The sequence below is a fragment of the Sycon ciliatum genome, chromosome 13 (assembly GCF_964019385.1).
Source record: "Sycon ciliatum chromosome 13, ocSycCili1.1, whole genome shotgun sequence".
NCBI lineage: Eukaryota > Metazoa > Porifera > Calcarea > Leucosolenida > Sycettidae > Sycon > Sycon ciliatum.
This window is the reverse complement of record NC_088655.1, coordinates 22,800,539-22,822,626: the sequence shown is the minus strand read 5'-3', so window position 1 is coordinate 22,822,626 and position 22,088 is coordinate 22,800,539. Positions and strand designations below refer to the sequence as shown.

Genomic DNA, 22,088 nt, shown 5'->3' with positions numbered 1-22,088 from the left:
TGTTCCAGGAGCCGTAGCCACCATTGGATATCTTCCTGGCACTCGGTAGTCAGACTGATGCGGTAGTGAGGCTGCTGGTCGCGACTGCAAATAGACCACAGGCGCCGCATAAATGTCCGGGTACGATGACTCTTGCAGCGAAGGAGAGTTTCCCCAGAAGAGATTCGAGTTCGCGCTGAGACATGGTGGGGTTGATGCTCGCTGCAGTCAACAGGCGCTTGATGTCGGCCAATTTGTCGTCAGGGAGCCGGGCTTCCAGCTTCTCACAATCCAGGATAATGCCCAGGAATGTCAGGGTACGAGACGGGCCTTCCACCTTTGCAGGCGCGAGCGGGACTCCGAGGTATGAGAATGCACGGAGAAGAATGGCCAGCTGCCGATTCGCCACTGCCTGGCCCACGCTCACGCACAAGTAGTCGTCCAGGAAATGCAGCAAATTAGGGATGGAGAATTCGTGGTGCATTATCCATTCGATGGTGGCTGCCACTGCATCAAATACCGCCGGGCTAGACCGGAGCCCAAATGGCAAGACACGGTCGTAGTAGTACTTCCCCTGCCACAGGATGCCGAGGAGATGCCAATCCTGTGGGCGGACAGGTATTTGACGAAAAGCACTCTTCACATCGAGTTTAGAGAGATAGACAGGAGACGGGGAGGACATAATGATGTTAATGGCTTCATCAATGCTGATGTACTGCAAAGAGAAAGGCTCGGTAGGGATCCCGTCGTTAACGCTGGAGCCGGCAGGGCTGGACAGGTGGTGTATCAAGCGTAGCTTGCCATTCTTTTTTCGGAACAGCGCCAATGCCAGAGCAGTACATAAATGGGAATGGGGGCGAGTCAAATGGGCCAGCCGTGTAGCCGGCGTTGCAGGAAGCGGTGAGCTGTGCAGACACAAATGCAGAGTGCTGGAATGCTGATGAGAGGTTGGACGAGTGCTGGTTAGTTATGCGGTTGCCGGTAAAGCCAATGTCAAAGCCGCAGCGGAGGCCGTTAATAATATACGAAGCCAATGAACTGTCAGGGTGGTTACGGAGCAGTGATTCGAAGCGAGAAACAGAGAGGGGTGTGTGGACAGCAGGACATGCGCTTGTGAAATCAGTAGAACGTGAAGTGCAGGGAGAAATATGTACAATCGCGGGAGCTGCAGCCAAAGCAGCAGAGTTACTGGCGCCTACCGCACTTAGATCCGTTGTGGTCCTTGGACCCGCAGCGGTTGCAGACATGGGCGTACTTGCACGTGCTGAGACTGCAACGCCCAGCGTTGAAGTTCCGGCAGATCGGTTGGCCATTAGACACCGTACGGACTCCATTGAAGGCTTGCTGGTTGTTACGTTGCGGACGAAAGGGACGCTGGCCGCTTTCGGGATGGATGAGGCGGCAGGACTCACATGTGGGCCTTGATCGGCTAGTCACGGACATTTGCCACAGATTTATGTCGATGACGTCAAAGCGCTTGCCTGGCTGAGCAGAAATGGCAGAGCGAAACTGGGTGTCGTACGACAGCCAAGCCTCCGGATAGTATTGCCTGTTGGCTGCAACTATGGTGGCTTGGTAGGAGAGCATCTCCTGCAGGCGGGACGGGTTGGCAGAACACACGACGTTCATGAAGAGAGTCCATGCCTCCAGCCATGTCGGCAAGTAGTGGACGCGTTGACGAACGGGCTGCGCCGCTCCACCTTCCACCACCTCCAGAGACTGGCCGCCACTGCTGAACTGCAGCTGAAGCTGGCGTGGGGCCGAATACGAGGTGGCGATAGTATCCGGCGGGCAGCAGCTGGGTGAAATCTACAAAGTCACCCTTCAATATTTTCTCTCGTATAGTCTGGGGAACGGAGAGATTACCAGCGTTGGAAGACTCCGCCGAAGGTTGAGTTCCAGCGGATCCAGGGGCAGTGATGGTGGCCAGCATTGGAGCGATCGCCTCCGACAAGGCAACGGTGACAGCGGAATGTACTTCCTGCCGCACAAACTGGCGCAAATCGTCATTACTGCTCCGGTCCGGGATCTGGGGAGTCGGAGAAGCTGCTGCAGCACTCTCCAGATCCTGCTCTTGCTCCTGCTCGTGCTCCTGCCGCGAGGATGGCGTGGCCGACGGAGATCGAGGTTCCCGTGCCGCCGAGCTCGACGTGTCCTGGATACTGAGCAGCAAACGGGCAAGAAGCTGGGGCTTTGTTCCGCTCGAATTCAGCCCACGGCCTTCCAGCTCGGCCCGCAAGTCCGACACGTTCATACGGCGTGCTTCAGAGGTAGACAACATGTTTGTCGTGCAGTAAACGGCTGCGAGGAATCTACAAGGAGTCTGAATAATTAATTCTATTCTCAACAAACAATTTCCGGTTGCTGCTCAGTGACACTGCAAAGGAAAGCGCAAGCCAAAGTCAGCGCAGCAAGAGCTACCCAAGGCGATTTGGGCGCGCATGGGCAGCAGTTGAGTGCACGTGTAAAGCCAGCTTGATCGCAGCTAGCATGAGATAGAGAGCAGCGCATCGGTCTTATCGCTAACTAGGGTTAGCCCAAAAGCTAACCCAACATTTTGATCATCCTGGTGCTTTTTTGTCCATAGTCGTCAACCAGTACGCATGAATGATGTGCCGAAATATTTTTTTACTATGTTCACATTCCCAGCTCGAAAATAATGAGATAAGGACAAACTTGACAGCTACTGTACTGAGCAGGGGCTGCACTGAGACGCAGCAGGGATGGTGGGGCATTGTGTGACTCTGCCCACCTGGGGTCTCGCCTTCACGGCCAAAAACACGCACCAAAAAACGGATTGATACAATGACCAAGGCTGGAGTATGAAAAAGAAACATATGAATGAGGTTGAAATTCCGTTGAATTACATTCTGATACCGTTTCTGAAGAAATTCAAAGCTTGCGAACTTGTGTTTCCAAATTCGTCCTAAGCTGATTTTGGATTTCCATGGTACGGTACAGCAGATGTTATGATTGCTGTATTTATCCATTTCCAGTTTTATTTGTTGAAGTAAATAGTTGACATTCCAATGATGCAGACAGCCAGACTGTTTAGGCCAATGAGACCTCATCAGTGCAACTCAGAGCTTAACTGAGAGTGCTCAAACTGCCAGAACCAGCGGGCAAAGCATAAAGCTAACCAGCGCAAGTGCGTCCTATTGAGAGTGCTCTACAAGATCGAAATCGAGGAGCGAAATGCTCAATGATGCAGACAGCCAGACTGTTTCGGCCACTGAGGCCTCGTCAGTGCAACTCCCAGCTTAAAATAGGATTGAACTGTCAGCCATGGCTACGAGAATCATAGACATTAGTACAGCTCGATGTACTGGCGCTGAGAGTTGTCAAGCTGCCACAAGCAGCGGGCAAAGCATAAAGCTAACCAGCGCAAGTGCGTCCTATTGAGAGTGCTCTACAAGATCGAAATCGAGGAACGAAATACTCAATGATGCAGACAGCCATACTGTTTCGGCCAAGTTGACATTTCATGTGTTTTTAGGACTGTCTTGTCAAGTGAGAATTCAAGTCTGCAGGAATAGCGCAAGCTCCTACGAAGGGAGCAACACACAATTCCCCAATTATCGCCGAAGTCGCACCAACCTCTTCTTCACATTGTTGTCCCCAGCGCAGGCTTGCGAATTAGACGGTGTGGAGGCAACAGCGTTGTGAATGGCCAATGGCCTTCAGCGTTGTGAATGTCCAACGACATTCAGCGTTGTGAGTGGCCAACGGCCTTCAGCGTTTGTTCAACACCTCCATGAGCGACACTGACTCACGCTGCTATCTGGTGTTCAGGAGGTGTTTGTCGCGCTAGAAACGGATCGTCTCTGTCATTTGGTATCCCTGGTGACGTTTGTGCCTGGAGAGCACTATAATTATAAGTGGTGCTCTTTAGGCAAAATCTTCCTCAGCCTGCTCAAGTGCAACTGATGAGGGGTGAATTCCCCGAAACACTGTGTATTGAGCAGGGAGTGGTGCGTTCTTGCAGGTTTGCCGAGTGGACGGTTCGATGGACTTCTCGTGTGCTCTGGATGGCAGTGGTGAGTCAGTCAAATGAGAATTCAAGTCGGCAGGAATAGCGCAAGCTTCCACGTAGGGAGCAACACACAATTCCTTGTCTTGTCATGTCCATGTACATTCCTTTTGCCTATTCTGCAGTTGCACGCGTGTGTTAACCTCTATAGGCCTCGCTCGTTCCTCATTTCTTTTGTTCATTTGGCTTATGCGAAGACTAGCGAAGCTTGTTTGGTGATGTCAAGGTGAACAAGCAAAATAACAATAATAATGGTAGTTACATGAATCTACCATTGACTGAGAAAGATGTCAATATGGGGAAATTTAGAGAGAGAGTAAAAGATCCCTCGCCCACTTATTCCGTTTGTCAATGTTCGACACAGGATGCACTAGTAGTGCACAGGTATAGTCCACAGAACGTCTGCAATCGGTGAGCTGCAAAACAGGAATCTGCGGCCTTAAAATGTTGGACTCAGTAGAGCGTCCAGCTCCTGTATGATGTCCAACCCCTATATAAAGTCCATTGGTCCAAAATCCACTGTACCGAGTCCAAACTTGGGATCAACTGTGAGCTCAATATTTTGATGGACATCACTCCCTGTATAGAGTCCAGCCAATTGGCTTCACCCCTATACAGAGTCCATTGGTCTAAAATCCACTGTACAGAGTCCAAACTTTTAAATCAACAAGAGTCTTTATGTGGACAACACTCCCTGTATAAAGTCCAGCCTATTAGGCATCTCCATGATGCGCTCTCAGGCAAACGCATTTGCCTACAATACCGAGGATGCATTCAGTTAATTCCGTTTGATATTTTTCTCTTTACAGACGTTGACTGACTTTTTAACTCCTAAAATTTTCACACAAAAAAGTGCAAGGTCTTACCAATTGAAGGTGCTTGGGTTGTTGGCGGTGCAATGCTACCACCCGACGTCGGTGAATTTCCTGAGGTGATTGATTGCGTATAAAAGGAATAATAATTATATATACGGAGTTTTTGTCTTCTTTTCGCATATTTCTTCTTTTTCTGAAACTGTTGTGGTCTTTTGTATCTATTCGAAGTGGCTTATGCGAACATTTTAGCTGGTTTGCATGATTTGCATGCCCATTATTGCAGCTGCAGGCCATGCTGATGTCTACGCGAACAAGCACATAATAATAATAAAATAATATACGGATAAAGGGCGAAAAGGTGCAGAAAAAGATGTTTTTAATTTTTTTTACTATATTCACATTCCCAGCTCGAAAATAATAAAGGAAGATAATGGTACTGAGACTAGGACGAACGTTACAACTATTGAGCAAGGGTTGCACCGAGACGCAGCAGTGATGGTGGGGCATTGATGGCTCTGCCGACCTGAGGTCTCGGCATCACGGCCAAAAACCCGCACAAAAATAAAAGATAGAGCTGTACGAGTCAGCAAAGTGAAAAGAAAGGAAGGGTTAACACCAGCGAGTGTGCGGGAGGATCTGTGAGACTATTAACACATTACAAGGGTTGTGACTGAGAGGAGCATCATCATGGCTGATCATGGCGAGTCGATTGTCCGAGCCAGTTGTGGTGCATAGATAGGAATAGACGCGCGAGAGCATCATCATAGCGAGTCGACTGCCCAGAGCTAGTTTGTGCTTCTCAGATGGCGATAAACGTTGGTTTTGAATGCTTGCATTCCCTTGCTGTGGGGAGGCTGGGATAGAAGAGCGGCGTGGAGGGAGTTCCAGTCACTAATACTTTAGTGTGGGAACGAGCGCTTCAATGCCAGCGGGACAGATGCAAGCAGCTGGTGTTGGAGCTGGTGGTAATGGCCAATGACACTACCATGCTCGCTGCGAGTTCCGGGGCTGGATGAGGGGAAATGGCGCGGTGGCAAAACAGAGATCAGCTGCGGAGGGCCAGGCAGGTAATGCAGCTTGTATAGGCAGGCAAGCGAGGCAACAGTGCGACGGATGGCCAGGCTAGGTAAAAGTGCACCTGGACCGATGATTCGCAGAGCACAGCGTTGGATATGATCCAGGCGTTGCAGGTAGCTGGGCGGAGCACCTATCCAGATGAGGGGGCATACTCCATAACCGGTCGAACAAATGCCTTGTATACTGTAGCGCGGCTAGCTAGAGAGAGAATGTGTGATGCACGGCGCAGGAAGCCCAGGCGTTGCTTGGCTCGAGCGGCAACCTTCCGGAGATGAGTGCTGAATGACAGCTTCGAGTGAAAGGTCACTCCAAGTAAAGAGAGAGCCTTCTCCTCAAGGACAGGAGTGCCGCCGAAGACAATGCGAGGCAAATTGATTGGGGTTCTGCGGAGAGTGGCGGTGGCTTGGTGCTTCGACGGTTCGAAGGAGATGCGCCATCTGCGGCCCCACTGATGCAAGCGATCAAGAGTGTGGATGTGTGGGCGTAGATGTGCAATGCTTCGATTTCTCTCCCTTCTCTTCTCTCTTCCTGTCGGTGTCTCCCGCTTCTGGGCCGGCATGGCCCATGCTTCATGCGTGCTTGTTCCTGTTGTTGTTATGTCTACTGTGTCCTGCCGCTACTCCGGCTTTGGTCGTGACCACGATGTGTCTCCCCATTTTCTCCTTCATCCTTTCCTTTCTCTTTTTGCTAAAAGCTTTCTTCTCGCCGTGACCATGATTTTTCTTATTTTTTCTCCTTTATTCTTTTTCTTTCCTTCTTTTCTCTTCTTGCTTTGCTGAGAGCCTTCTGTTCCCATATTTTCTTTTCATCTGTGTCCCCATTCCTGGGTTACTTGGATTTCATTCGCTTCCTTGTCATTGGACATGTTCAGTCCGTTCGGTTTGCGAATTCAAATAAACGCAACCAACCCACCAACCCTCCAACCAACCAACTCTCGTCTCTACAATGGGTTTGTACTAAAAGTGCTAGTATACAACGCCGGCACATGGGGACTCACGGCCAGTCCATCACAATGTCATGCATGAGGAGTACTGTAGGAGTTTGGCTTTCGGCTTGCACAATTCGTTCTCGCAAAGCTTCCCTTTCTTTACTTATCTTTGATATTTATGACCCACCCAAGTTGGGTGGTGTGCTGCTTTGCTGCTTCGAATTGTAGTTAGACCGCTTTGTCAAATATCGTACTGGTCTCGTCATCGTCCAGTAACAATCGACATTCTTTGTTCCGTTGGGACTGTAGCTTTTGCTCGTTTTCGTTGCGCTTGCCTTCCCCTCTTTGGTCTTTCCATAACCTTGAACCTTCCAAGTTGGAAGGCTGTCGGTTAGCGCTACGGAGATGTGTTGAAGCTAGGTGTCAGGACGTCGAATGTTTCAGTACTCTGTCAGTTTTGTGCCTAGTTATTGCACTTTCTGACTGTATATAATATCATGTTACAGTGATGGAGAGTTACTCTCAACTCGTATCCATATGTCTTTTTTTCTCTTCCACAATAATAATAATAATAATAATAACCAACCAACCCAACCCAACAAAAGTCTGGAGGTTCGATGCTGCGTCGGCTGGGGATGTGTCGAGGGATATCAGGCTATACAAGGTAGAATCGTCGGCGTACGCCTCCAGGTGGGCTCCGGGTGAGAGGGCCTCTGAGCGTCGTTCACGTAAATCAGGAAGAGTGTGGGACCGAGTAGGCTCCCTTGGGGAACTCCTGCTGATATGGTGTGCAGCGATGAGGGTTGGCCGCCCACCAAGCATTGAATGGACCGTCCACCTAGGTAAGAAGAGAGCCAGGTACTGTAAATATACAAATTTTCGGCAGCTATTTAATTTCAGCTATATTCGGCACCGACCCAAAACGCCTAAATTATTATTATTATTATTATTATAGACAACACCTCATGGCATGAGAAGAAAATCAGCCAGTACGGGAGATGTGGGTGTTAACCAACCATGGTGAATAAAAGAAGAAAAGTAATGGTCAAGACGGAGAAGCATGGGAGGGACAGGTGATGGTGAATCTAGTGAGCAGATTTAAATGCGTCCAGGGTACTGGCATTGCGCGTAGTAGCGGGCAGCGCAAACCAAGCAGAGTAAGCAACAAAGAGTGGAGAGCGTACAAGGGAGGACGTTTTAGCCAAGGGGAGGGCAACAGAGCATCTTGTCTGGGAGCCATCTGTGATTCGGAACCAGTTATACACGTTAAGATGAGGAGGATGTAGAGCTAGTTTAAATTTGTGAGCAAAAGTGCAAATTAATTTTTGACGGTGGGTCGACAGTGGGCAAGCATTTGCAAGGACATACAGGGAAGCAGAAGAGTAGAGAGGGGGTAGACTAAACAGGATACGAAGAAGTTTTCTATGGTGGATTTCGAGATGCTCAGCGAGAACCGAGGACAAGCCACACCAGCTAACAGCAGCGTACATGAAAAGAGGCAGGATGTACAGTTTGTAAAACAAAATTTTACATTTGAAAGGAAGATGGAAACAATGGGGACGTATAACACCTAGGGCAGAGCTTGAACGACTGCAAAGAGCATCAATATGGAAAGACCAAGAGAGACGATCATCAAGCATTATTCCCAGGTGTTTATGGTTGGAAACAACCTTTATGGGTTCTGGGAAATCAGGATGGTGTAAAAGTGACATGGATGAGATTGGGGGAAGGAACATTATTTCGGTTTTAGTCAGGTTGGGTCTAAGTCGCCATGTTTGCATCCAGCGTAGGACACTGCATATCTGAGCCGACACTCGAGGTACAAGAGCCGCTGGGGACGAGGATGCTGGCAGTAGGGTTGTATCATCAGCAAATAACGAGACACCTGGGTCTATAGAGGGTAAATCATTTACGTATGCTACGAACAAAAGAGGTCCAAGTATGGAGCCTTGGGGAACTCCAGAAGACACTGGTAGAGGATCAGAGTTGATGGAGAGGGCAGAAACAAACTGTGATCGGCTACTCAGATAGGACTCCAGCCAGGACAGAGCAGGGCCAGACACACCAAAGACAATATGTAGCTTGGCAAGGAGGCCACGATGCCAGACAGTATCAAAGGCCTTTGCCAAGTCAAAGAAACAGAGAGCAATATGGTGTCGAGCATCACGAAGGGTGGCAATGTCTTGTAGTAGACGAGCTAGTTGGTCAGAGGTTGAGTCGTTGCGCCGAAAGCCAGATTGGGAAGGGCTAAGGCATGGTGAAATGTGGCAATACAACTGGTCGTAAAATACCTTTTCACATACTTTTGAAAGGGAGCAGAGAAGAGATATTGGACGATAGTTTGAGGCTTGTGATCGGGAGCCTTTACACTTGTAGATGGGCGTGACCTTAGCGATCTTCCAACGATCAGGAAATACGCCGGAGGAGTAGGAAAGGTTGAATATAAGGCACAGTGGGTACGCCAGAGATGGAGCCAGAACTTTGAGAACTTCATTTGGTAGGGCATCAGGACCAGGGCTTTTGTTGCTTTTTAGTCTTTTTAGGTAGCTGCGAACAGATGATGTGGTGGTATGTATAGAGCGCAGATCAGAAGACACAGTCGCAGAACGCTGCAGAGGTGGTATTGGAGAGGAATGGTCGTCTGGAATACCAGCTGATGTGAATTGCGTATTGAGAGTATTAGCTATAGACTTGGGGTCAGTCACCATCGAACCATTGGAAGCTAATAACGGTGGTATGTCTTGACGTGTACTAGTTGTCCTTTGAGTGCGAACAAAGGTATACAGGTTAGGCCTGGAAGAGGGGTGAGATAGGGTGGTAGTGAGCGAACGTAAATATGCTCGATACTTAGAACGTGACAATGACTTCACCAGATTGCGCTGTTTTTTGTATAAAGAAATATTAGCATAGGTGGAGTACTTCTTACTTAAGCTATAGTAGTCGTATTTGAGTTTAATTGCACCTTGGAGATCTTTGTCGAGCCAAGGGATCTTGGGGTTACGGCTGGACTGACGAGGGTGGTGGCTGCCATGTTTGGGTGTAGCGGGTCTTGCTCCGTATTGTGGCACATAGAAGGAGAGCACGTCATCAAGAACTGTGGTGAACTTTTCCACAGCTTCATCAACAGTAGTGGAGGTGAATAAAAGATGCCAGTCACAGGCAAAAAGTGCAGAGTTGATGATTGACCAAGTGGAGGGTGTAACCTTGCGGAAGGCATGTCGCGGAGGGGTAGGAGTCTGAGAGCAGTTGTAAGAGGTGTTAGCAGTGGCAATGTTGTAGGCTAGCGTTGTAATGACTTGCAAATGATCCGATTAAAACGCCGATGAAAATTTTCACAGCATCTGTCGCACTATGCCGTGCCCTCTGATCTACCCCACGCCGAAAATAAATCGCCACCGAAATGTCAAAAATCGTGAAGTGCCGAAATTTTGCAGCGCCGAAATTTTGTATATTTACAGTATGCAGGGGGCCGCCAATGCCAAGATGGCGGACTTTGTGTAGGAGGCCAGTATGGGACACACGGTCGAATGTTCCGGCAATATCCACGGCTAGAATACGTGCTGCACCGCCTCGGCCAATGGCTGTGATCCAGGCATGGTGTAGAGCCTGTGGCGCATCTGAGGTCCCGAGGCGGCGACGAAACCCGAACTGGTGGGGTGTCAGGAGTTTGTAATGCTCAAGGTGATTCATGAGTTGACGATTGATAACGCTCTCCATGATCTTAGAGATTATGCTCAGCAGTGAAACTGGGCGATAATGGGATTTACACCCAAAACAGCGCAACCATAAACGGCGCGTGTTCATATTAGCACCCCCAGTACAGTGCGATCTAATGTGAAACGGTGTCACTACAGCTCGTCTCATCTCTTGCACGCCCCATTTTGGCGTGACCAATTACGTTAACGTCCGAATATAAGCCAGTTCATTACACACGTGACCCATAATGTGCAGGCTCATGTTAGCAAGAGTGCATAACCAGTGTTATGTACTCTTGATGTTAGTATTACCATGGTGGATATCAGGAGCAAACTCGTTCCTAAAAAAATATATGCAAAAAAGAGAAAAAAAACATGAGAACGAGTTGTGCAGCAACTATCCACGACTGTAACAAGATGATAAACAGTCAAAAAGTGACTGTGCGATAATAGAGCACGAAACTGACAGGCCACTGAGACATTTAGCGGCCCGAGACCTAGCTCTAACACATCTCCAGTGCGCAAACCAACCTTCCAACTTGGAAGGTTCGTGGTTACGTAGGACCGAAGAAGGGAAAATGAGCGAAGCGAAAATTCTGAATATTTACCTTGTTACAGTCGTGGATAGTTGCTGCATAACTCGTTCTCATGTGTTTCTTCTCTTTTTTACATTAATTTTATTACTGGCTCCGTATCCGAGTTTAAGAAAGATATAATAATAATAGTCTGAGGGCGGCCGAGGGATTATATCGGTTGAGCACCTGCTGGAGAGGAAGTACATCCGCCTGTCTAGGTGCCTCCAGGTGCACTCTGACCTGCCGCTGATTGCTGCTCTGCATTCTCATCCCGAAAATCTCCCACCTACAAAGTCGATCATCTCCCGGGCAGCCCCGGCTATGGAGCATTTCAACATCCCGGACATCGGAGGTGAAACAACTGATGTTGTTTAAGTCTGCTATAGTAACCACCACCCAAGGTTCTCTGCGGCAGAAGCCCCTGCATGGTCGTTATTGGCAGCCGAGTGACGGTGTATTGGACATGCCTCTCTCCTTCTTAAAGTCTGCCACATTGCGTCCATCTGCTAAGTCATCTGTATTTGCTGCTCAGGATCAGGTGGTTTATACCAGGAACTACCAGAGGTCAGTCATTGGCGACACTTCCGTGGTTGACGAGTGCCGTTCGTGCGGAGGTCCGGGGGGAGATTGTTGACCATATTCTGGCATGTTTCCCCGTGTTGGCACGGACAGCGAGTTTGTTTCGGGGCCAGCAGAAGCACAATCACCTCTTGCAGCTGCAGTGACTTGTTAACGTCCAAGCCATTTCGTGACTCTGCCCACAATTTGTTCATGGATTCGCTCCAGGCAATATCGCCATTTAACGTCTTTTCTTTTCTCTATTCTCTTTACCAGGCGTGGGCCATCCCCTGGACTATCAAAAACTATCAAAATGGGTGCCTTATATTTTTCTATACAAATAATCTACGTGGAGATAAAAGTTTAATAATAGCTATGAAAAGGATGAATGCCGCAGACATCACCACGCAACATGACAATTTGTTCAAGGTTTGGTTTTGTGTGTTTCCAAAATCGATTTTCACGCTCCGATCATCAGTGGAAATACGGAACTAAAGAGATCAAGGGAAAAAACAAAGGTTAAAAATCCAAAGAAGTGTAACACATGACGGGTAATTTGTGGTAAGTATTACAAAAAGTGAGAACTAAAATAAAGAGTAAGTGTGACAACCGGGCATGAACAGTGAGCGCTTCGCTTTTGCTGCGTCCGGCAGCATGTGAAGTGGTACATGCTGCTTGATACATGCTGCTTGATACGTGCGGTCAGGTGACCTGAGCGCACGTATCAAGCAGCATGTACCACTTCACATGCTGCCGGACGCAGCAAAAGCGAAGCGCCCGAAGCGGGGAAGACCACGCAAGAACCCGCTCCCTCTACCACTGACACAACCAGAGCAAGTCGAACACACGGTCCAGAGGAAGAGTGGTGGATCACTAAGCCAACCGAATGTGCCTTCTCCACCGTTGCCCTTGCCGCCACCGGAGCCACCACCAGTGCCGTTGGTGGCTGGGGTTGGGGAGGAGTCGGCAACAACCACAGTACCGCCAATCACAGAAATTGATCCCATTTCTTCGACAGTATCCGGCTGTGCGGACACCGCAGCACCCTCCGGCGCTTGATCCGTGGGTCCAGAGACCACGGAGGTCGACCGCGAATTATTCAACCGAAATATATGCTAGGAATGGCCAAGGCCCACGCGGAGCATCGAAGGAGACCGGAAGCTGAGGGCAAAACGGAACACAATCTCGGGACGTAGATGAGGTAAGGACAGTGGCACGGGACAGACGTAGGAAGGAGAACATGGATGGTATCAGACGACTGACTGGTGGTGAATATGAGTTGGGTGATGATGCGGCGGATGACGAGGATACAGATGACGACGAGGCGGATGACGGCGAGGATACAGATGACGACGAGGCGGGTGATGACGAGGCGGCGGATGACGACGAGGCGGATGACGATGAGACGGCTGGTGGTGATGGTGATAAAACGGACGAGGAGGAGTCAGGTGGCAGGGAAGGTGATGGAGCTGATGAGGGTGAAATTCGTAAGAAGTCAGCTGTGTACTTGCATTTGTTATCTCGTCCCGATTGTTTGAGTGTTTATGATGATTCCCACTTCTCTGTACTGTGTCGTGCCCGTTATGTCCAGCAGTTGAAGGTCCTTGAAGCTGTTTGTATTCGTACGCATAAGCCCGATTTGTGTAAGCAAAAAGAACATGTTTTAGCACTTAGGTTATTTTCGTGAGTTTGCACCCCGTGTTCATGAGTTGTTTTATATTTTTCTGTTTCTGTTTCAGTCCATCACAGATTACCATTTTCGGAAAACCAAAATATGTAATACTGAACTAGCGTTTTTTTAGACGATCATTGCTTTTTTTGAGTAAATGCCGCTCACATTTCCTGCGTCTTTTGCAGCATACAGGATAGACTCATCACTATAAAGTCCACCACTTCGTGATTTTTATTTGTAGAATACATGACAGGCGTATTCAGTGTTCCTCGCAGGACTGCGAGATGCTGCAGAAGACCAGGTTCGACCTTTCTGGACCGCCATTCACCGACGGTGGGCTACACGATGCTGGAGGAACTAGATTCCAGTGAAAACCCAAGATTCTTTTGCTCCTGGACGCTCCGACGTGTTGTGATATCTGCCAGGTGCGCAGTAACTAGTATTTTCATCGCTATAGCGAGGACGACGCCGATCGGCAAACTCTCGCTCACAGCCATCACCAGCCTCTCAAAACCATCACTTAGCATCCCCCAGAGGTATAGGAGAAAGCCAAAACAGCTCTCAAGAAACAAAAGCTAAGGACGATGGAAAGAGAGCATGTCAAAAAGAAGACGAACAGTATGAAGTTCAAATGGGTTTGAACACTCGTACCACCAACTATACCACTTTCAATAAATCGTGACGCCATTTTGTTTTAACACGCATGCGGTCCATTGCTTTTTTTAGTTCATCATTGCTTTCTAGAGTTGATTATAAATTGAGTCCAGGCAATATCGCCCTTCAATACTGAACTGGCTATTTCGAGTTGATCATGATTTGAGTCTTTGACAAGTCGACTGTCCATCTTCTGGGTTTGAGTGTTAACATGGTAAATGAGTCGACCTGTATTGAGCTTGCGCGCTGACGGGGTGGTCTGTTCTGGGGATGTCCAGTTATGGGGATGGGGCTTTTGGGGGGCGCTGAAGTCAACGGCGCTGTTTTCGGTCGCGCTCATGTGGGGGCATACCTTCTTCAAGTGTGTGTTAGGTACCTCCTCCCGTACCTTTTCTAGCTGGCCTGCATGCACTCGCGTACTCACCTTTTGTCTACTTTTGTTGCGTTGGCCTGGGTAGCTACTTGCGCGCCCATAATTACCATAGCTACCCTGGTCCTTTATCTTGCCGTTCAGACTGGATCTCTTTCTCTTTCTCACTCTTCAATAATCACCATATAGTCGTTTCGTTCGTCTTGGTCTTTTGTCCCGTCTCTAATAAATGTCGTTCCACCAACCTACCTGTTCCCTTCGTAATGTCTGGATAATGTTTCGTCAGTCGTCCTTTTTCGTATTCAACATTGGCGCCCGATTATTGATCGACCCACGACCTTGAGATCATCCCATGCCCAGCCGTCCTCAACCGCCATTCGTCTCGTCTATGTCAACCTCGTCTCGTCCATGTCAGTCTCGTCTCTCCTACGCCAACCTCGTCTCGTCTCTATCAACCTCGTCTCTCCTACGCCAACCTCGTCTCGTCTATGTCAACCTCGTCTCGTTCAAGCCATGCATGTCAGCTACCTTTCTCTCTTTCTTTTTTTTATACGCGTTCCTTCTTCGGCAAATTTATTTTCGTGAATTTTTTTGTATTGTTTGTGCGCGCGTGTGTGGTCATAAAACATTACCAAGTTAGGGGTCCGATCATGGTGAGCCACGCTCTAATTTTTGGATGTTTAGCAAAAGTGTAACTAGGCTGTATAATAGCCGTGCAAAATACTAGTAATTCACCTTCCTCGTCAAACTCCAATAGTAATTACACACTATAAGTGGTACAGGAATGATCTGTAGTGCATTTTTGGTACACACTTTTCTGAAATCCGTGCGCGCGTGCAATATGTGTGTGTGTGTGTGTGTGTGTTTTCTTCTTCAGTCATTTTTTAAAAATCTTTTTCTCTCTTTTTTTCTCTCCGCGAGGACGCGGGATTTTTTTCATGGAGGGGTGGTATTTTAGGTACATGTACCTCCTCCCGTACCTTTTCTAGCTGGCCTGCATGCACTCGCGTACTCACCTTTTGTCTTATTTTGTTCCGTTGGCCTGGGTAGCTACTTGCGCGCCCATAATTGCCATAGCTACCCAGATCCTTTATCTTGCCGTTCAGACTGGATCTCTTTCGCTTTCTCACTCTTCAATAATCACCATATAGTCGTTTCGTTCGTCTTGGTCTTTTGTCCTGTCTCTAATAAATGTCGGTCAACCAACCTACCTGTTCCCGTCGTATAATGTGTCGTCAGTAATCCTTTTTCGTATTCAACAGATGTAATACCTGGTTCACAATATCAAAATTTTACTTCATGTGTCTGTCAAGCAAGCGCTCCTATAAGGCGCTGTCTGGCAAACGGGTTCGTCAACAATGTCGAGGACACATTCAGTTAATTCTATCTAAATCATCGGTTGATATTAATTTTGCTTTTTACAGACACTCTCAGTTAGAAACTTCAACAAAGAAAGGGCACAGCCTTACCAATTGAAGGACTAGGTGCTTGGGTTGTTGGCGGTGCAGTGCTACCTCCCGACCCTGTTGAATCTTCTGTGGTGATTGGGTGCGGATAAAAGGAATAAACGGAAAAGGGAAAGATGCAAAACACGGGTCACCATGTCAAAATTGTAAGTCATGTGTCTGTCTAACAGGCTCTCCATAATGTGCTCTAAGGCAAACGCATCTGTCTACGATGTCGAGAATACAATCAGTTAATTCCATCTAAATCATCGGTTGATATTTTCTCTTTATCCTGAGCTTGTGCACAAACTCCCCTCTCTCCCCAAACAAAACACCACAGACTTGTATTTTGCATATAATAGGTGCTTCGATGAAGAGAATAGACTGGTATATAGACTGGTATATAGACTGGTATATAAACCGGTATTTAAACCGGTATGTATACTGCTTTTTATTTTTAGGATCATACTAGTTCCCCGCAGTCCGCCTTGATGGTTTTTTCGACATCTGCGATGGTCCCAACTTCAGGATCTCATTACGATCAACGATGAAGAACAGAAGGTCGACCTTTTCGATGGCAGCTTGCCATTCACCTCCACGAAGATAAAGCGCAACGTCAGATAAAACCATGCGTAATAGGTAAGTTTTACTGCGGCTTAGCCGTTGGTGTCGTCGATAACGCTGAAATAATCGTGTAGCAGTTGCCTTGTGCTGCACCTGACGTTCGAGGCCGTCCTTCTTTCGCTGTTTTAGCACTCCGTCTGTCAAGCGCATTACTCAACATGTGCGGCTGAAGAGCCCCGCATGCCGCTACTTTGAGGCAATTCTTGGAGAAAAGCGAGCCGTTCTGTGTTTTTGCATGGACATAGAATGCAGATAGCAGGGGCAACGGAACTTCACTACTGACTGTTTTCCAATCGATATTCTCCTTTCCGCGTCCCTGGCAGAGCAGGCGGAACATGCGCAGCAATTCTCTGTGGCACTGCGAGTGTTCTTGGGAACTGCTGCTTGAATAATGGCATCGTGGTGGTCCTCAGTGTAAGAACCAAAGCGACATTTGGGAGTCGATTCAACAGGCTCGAGCTGATTCACTTTACTCTTACTTTGGAAAGGAGACGAACTCTAATGAGCAAACAATAGCAGTTCTTTTACCGATCCCGCGCGGTGAGCTCTGCGCGCAGTAACGGTCACTGTGCGTTCAAACCAAACTAACTTACTTGGCGCATAGCTGTTACCTCCAATGTAACTACTAACCTAGTCACAAAGCGTGTTTCTGATGGTACTGCACTGTATGCACTGTACTTGCAAGTGGTCAAGTGTACTAGTCTTGTACTTGCTCTGCACAAGTTGTTTTCTATGTTTGTTTTGTTTAGCTATATTTAACTTCACCAGAAGCACAGGCAAAATATGCCTTCTCACTAGCCGTATTGCCACAGTCCTCGCAAAGTTATGAAGATAGCGATAATGATAAAAAGGAGGAAGAGGAAAATACACTGATGAGCCAAGCACAAAGATAAGACGGAAACAAATCAAAGAGGGAGTACTACAAGGAACGAATTTGAATTTGATGAGGTGCTTCATGAAAATGATACAACTGATCCAAAGGTTCCAGGGTTGAGAGAATGTTGACAGTTATGAATCTTTGAGATCTTAGGAGAGGGTAAGAGAGTTTAAGATATCGTTTGTAATTGCTTTCTGAAATGCAGAAGGAATTGTGATGGAGTGGACATCAGGCGGCAGGCAGTTCTAGTACACACTACCAATGAACTGAACAGCGGATCGACCGGAATGACCCAGCAAAAACGAGACACGAAGCAGATGTGAAGCCTGACCACGCGTGGCACGACCATTGACCAAATCAAAGAAAGTGCTGAAAAGACTACTGGTCATTTCAGCACCAAGACATCTGTGGGGAAACAATAATAGTGTTTGCTGATATATCTGAGTGAGAGTAAGAAGATCAAGTCGACAGAGAAGAGGGGATGAAGGGGTGGTAGACGGCACCTGGAAAACTCCGGAGTTGAATATCTTGACCAAGCGATCCAACAACTGCAATGTGAGGCAAGGATAGAAAACGATAGAAGCAGAGAAGAGATGGCTGCTGATCATGCTAATGAACCACGACCGTCTGGCTGATAAACTCAGGGAACGACCATGGCGCCAGAGCTGACCAATGGTCTGGGCAGTTCGCTTAGTCACATTGTCCACATGCGGCTTCCATGATTGCTCGCAATCAATGACCACCCCAAGGTACTTAGCAGGAGGGGTAACGTTGAGGGCGTCCTGACCACAGCATACATCAGGCGTGGCAGCTCTCTGTCAACGGGGCTGGATGACCATGACTTGCGTCTTCTTCGCATTGAACAACACGAAGAGCCCCATTACAGCAGGCCAACGTGATACAGAAGTGCGAGCTGCACTGAGCTGTCGGCTCACAGTGTTGAGATCGCTGTCGGAGAACTAATAATAATTATGATGTCACCAGAAAACTCTTGGTGGATGACTTGTTCAGGCAGAATGGCATCTAAGTGGCGTGTGCATAGAACAAACAGCAAGGGACCAAGTACTTGCCCTGTGGCACACCACGGGAACAAAAGCACTGACGACTCAGTGACGAGGAGACCGAGTTTGCAATTCGAACTTCTTGACTTCTTTCAGTCAGATAGCTACAAAACCATTGTAGAGCACTAGATGAGATACCAAGGGAATGCAACTCAGAGATGAGTCGTTCATGCTGCACACGATCAAAGGCTTTACTCATATCTACCATGACGATGCTTATGAAGCGGCGATTTGAGTCTGCAAGCACCCACCTGTTGACGGCAAGTACAAGTGCATCCTGCGTCGAGTGACACTTCCGATACGCAAACTTAGTTTTCGGATGAAGTTCATGCATTGTGAGATATTCTAGGAGCTTCTTTTTCACAAAGTGTTCCAGAATGCGAGATATAAAAGGCAATAAGGATACTGGGTGGTATTTGAGTGGCACTCTAGGGTCTCCTGACTTCTACAAAGGACTAATGCACGACAGAAAGCGGTTGGTGAAAGAAAGACTCATCGAGCCATGGTTGTCGATTAGAACTCCAACCTCTACCTTTGTGGGGGAGAGGGGAGTTCGTATGCAGCTCAGTATAAGCATTATAACCTACTCAGTTGAGTATAATTATGGGAAATATAAACCAATATACAGGTTTACATTTCCCGTATAATCAACTGGTTAGGTTATATTATATACTTACAGATATTGACTCTTAAAAACTTCAAACAAGGAAATGCCAGCTTACCAATTGAAGATGTTTGGGTTGTTGGCGGTGCACTGCTACCGTCCGACGTTGGTGAATTTCCTGTGGTGATTGGTTGCGGATAGAAGGAATAGACGGATAAAAGGGGAAAAATGCAAAACCCGGTTCACCATCTCAAAATTGTACGTCAAGTATCTGTTCAACAGGCTCTCCATAATGCGCTTTAAGGCAAACGCATTTGTCTATACAATGTCGAGAATACATTCAGTTAAAACAATTTTCATGTAAATCATCGGTTGATATTATTTTACTCTTTAGAGACATTGACTTTTAAAAACAATGTCGAGAATACATTCAGTTAAAGCAATTTTCATGTAAATCATCGGTTGATATTATTTTACTCTTTAGAGACATTGACTTTTAAAAACCTCAACAAAGAAAGTGCACGGCCTTACCAATTGAAGTACCAGGTGCTTGGGTTGTTGGCGGTGCAGTGCTACCTCCCGACGTCGGTAAATAGGCTGAGGTGATTGATTACGTATAGAAGGAATAATACGGATAGACGAGAAAAAGATGCACAAGAAAGGATGCAAAACGTGGTTCAGAATGTCAAATATTTACGTCATGTGTTTGTCAAACAAGCACTCCTGTAATTTTAACGTCGATATTTGAATGGCTGGTATCGAGAGGGTTGCTGGAAATCCTTCGGCTTTTAGGCACTTTCCAAAGAAGTTCGTCTGGTTTCGACGAGCCACGATTTTACAATTCGGTGAGCCGCTCGTGACGGGTCGCGCTGCGCATATTTGTTTGAGTTTGATAACGTATTATTCATCACGGGGCGGCACACACGAATGGCGCTTGGTGCTGTAGTTTCTACGAGTCCATAGCTGCCATAGCTTTCCAGAGAGTGTTTTTTTGTGAGAAATGGCGAAAGGAGAGCAGAGATATGACAATATGTGTATTTGTGTAGACTGTGAATTGGCTCTGAAGTTGATTGTTCCAACTAGGAACACACGCTTCTTGCCGAACTTGACATTTGACTGACTCACGACTGCCATCCGGATCACACGAGGAGCACGTCGCACCTTCCTCTCGGCAAACCTGCAAGAAAGCACCACTCCCTGCTCAATACACAGTGTTTCGGGGAATTGGCTCAATCGCGAAAATAATGAGTAGTGAAAGGGCTCTCTGGCAAACGCGTTTGTCTACAACGTCGAGGACACGTTCAGTTATAACACACCAAGGACCTAGAAGTGACGCTATAATGTCCACTAACACCACCAGTTATTTGACCATCAGCTCTCATGCGATAAAATTGCACAAAACTGACCGACAGCACTGACTTTCTACAACTAACTGGCTATCAGCTCAAGGACGTCTTGGGTGTGCACTCAACTGCCTACAGCTTTAAATTGATCATTGGCTCTGCATCCGAGTCCATACATTGCAATTAGTTCAAACTAAATCATTGACTGTCATATTCACATTTCCGTGCACATTTCCTTCACAGATGGACCATATGCACGTGTACTGTTCCGCGGAACACCCTCGCAAATACATAGGTACGGGATTGAGTCAACTTCGCTAATCACGACTGCGGATATAACGACCATTCGATAATAACGACTGAATTTCCATGCCCAGAGCAAAGTCCCATCTAACTGGAGACGTTTCACTTCGCATATCACGACTATCTGAGTAAGGACAATTCGAGAATAGCGACAAGATATTAGTGCCCCGAGGTCAAATTCACTGCTTGATTAACGACTTTACGGGCTTTTGACAGCTATTTCAAGTACCTGTACTTTAGGTCAAGAAGCAGAAGTACCAGAACACATGGCGTTGGATAAAGGCACACATGCAAGAAGATGCAGCCAAGGGGTGGGGGGGGGGGGGGCTTCTTTTTCTTTCTTTAACATTTCTTTCTTTTGTTATTTCACTTCAAAATAGTTGGAGAAGTGCGCGAGCAAATTAGAGCAGCTCCGAGTCAAGCTCGCTTCCTTGCCGTTGAATGTCTCAGCACTCTTTGTCACTCTGGTGCTACCTTGTGCACGTCTGACAGATCAAAATCTGGTTTAGTTGGTGGACTCTAAAGTTGTGTTCCAACTGGCGCGTGGACGCGGCACGCTTGCGGTTCATGCGTGCCCAAACGCGTGCTCAGCCTTTAACAAAAAACAGCAATCCGAGTCGTATTCAACGCTTGAGGCACCTTCGAGTACTAATGTTTTGACCTGGACAGTCAATGTGACTGGCATGTACGCTGATACGCGCCTGTTACGTGCTGAAAATTCCAACATGTCGGAATTTCCATTTCGGTGCGTTCCCGTACGCATGGCGCCCCAAAAGCCAGCAAAATATGCACAAACCCGTGGTTTCACGCGTACACGCGCCAGTTGTGAACACAGCTTAACGCATAACTTGTGCCCCACGGTTTTCCTTGTTTCAATTTCATATTTTCTTTGGCTCACTGTCTGATTACTGACGTCTGTTTTTTACTGTTTTTTTCTACAAAATCCACATATCTCCAGGCACCGGGGTGAATACTTGAGTGTGGTGCTGGGGCCCATTAAGCTCCGCCCACCAGAGGTCTCGGCTTCATAGCTCCATGGACGCACCATTAAAGTACATGCATTATGGGCGTTCTGTATCACTGACGTCATCGATGACGTTCTATCCATTGTAAATTCCATTCCCGATGTAAAAATTCATATAGTTAGCCGATGGCCTGTGGAGGGGTCTTTCTTGGCACTTGTGCCAGTGATGGGATCTTTCTTGGCACGTGTGCCAGTGGTTGTGAGACTTATCCACTTACTCCCACCGTTAGGCGCTACACCTGCCGCTAGGGTTTACCGGGTGTCAGCGGCCGTCGTGAGTTCCCTTTGGGAACGGACACGATAAATTACTTTTTCCTATTTTTATGGCCTGTGACCCCAGATCACGGATGGTCCGCCAGCCATCTCCAAGCGGGCGTATCACGAGCGATGGTCCTCTAGTTCTCCAGCTGACCGCCCTGCTTCAACTCAATGCTCCTTCTCTGTAAGTCGCTTG

The 22,088-nt window shown here is 47.6% G+C and overlaps 1 protein-coding gene across 1 annotated transcript in view; it reads right to left on the bottom strand.

Annotated features, from left to right (window-relative positions):
• Positions 1 to 22,088, bottom strand: part of LOC135829294 (hemicentin-1-like) — a gene marked incomplete in the record, with an annotated part of 59,825 nt that overhangs the window by 34,496 nt on the left and 3,241 nt on the right. The window contains 1 exon segment of the mRNA XM_065341697.1: positions 15,836 to 15,888. Coding sequence (XP_065197769.1) covers positions 15,836 to 15,888 — 53 coding nt within the window.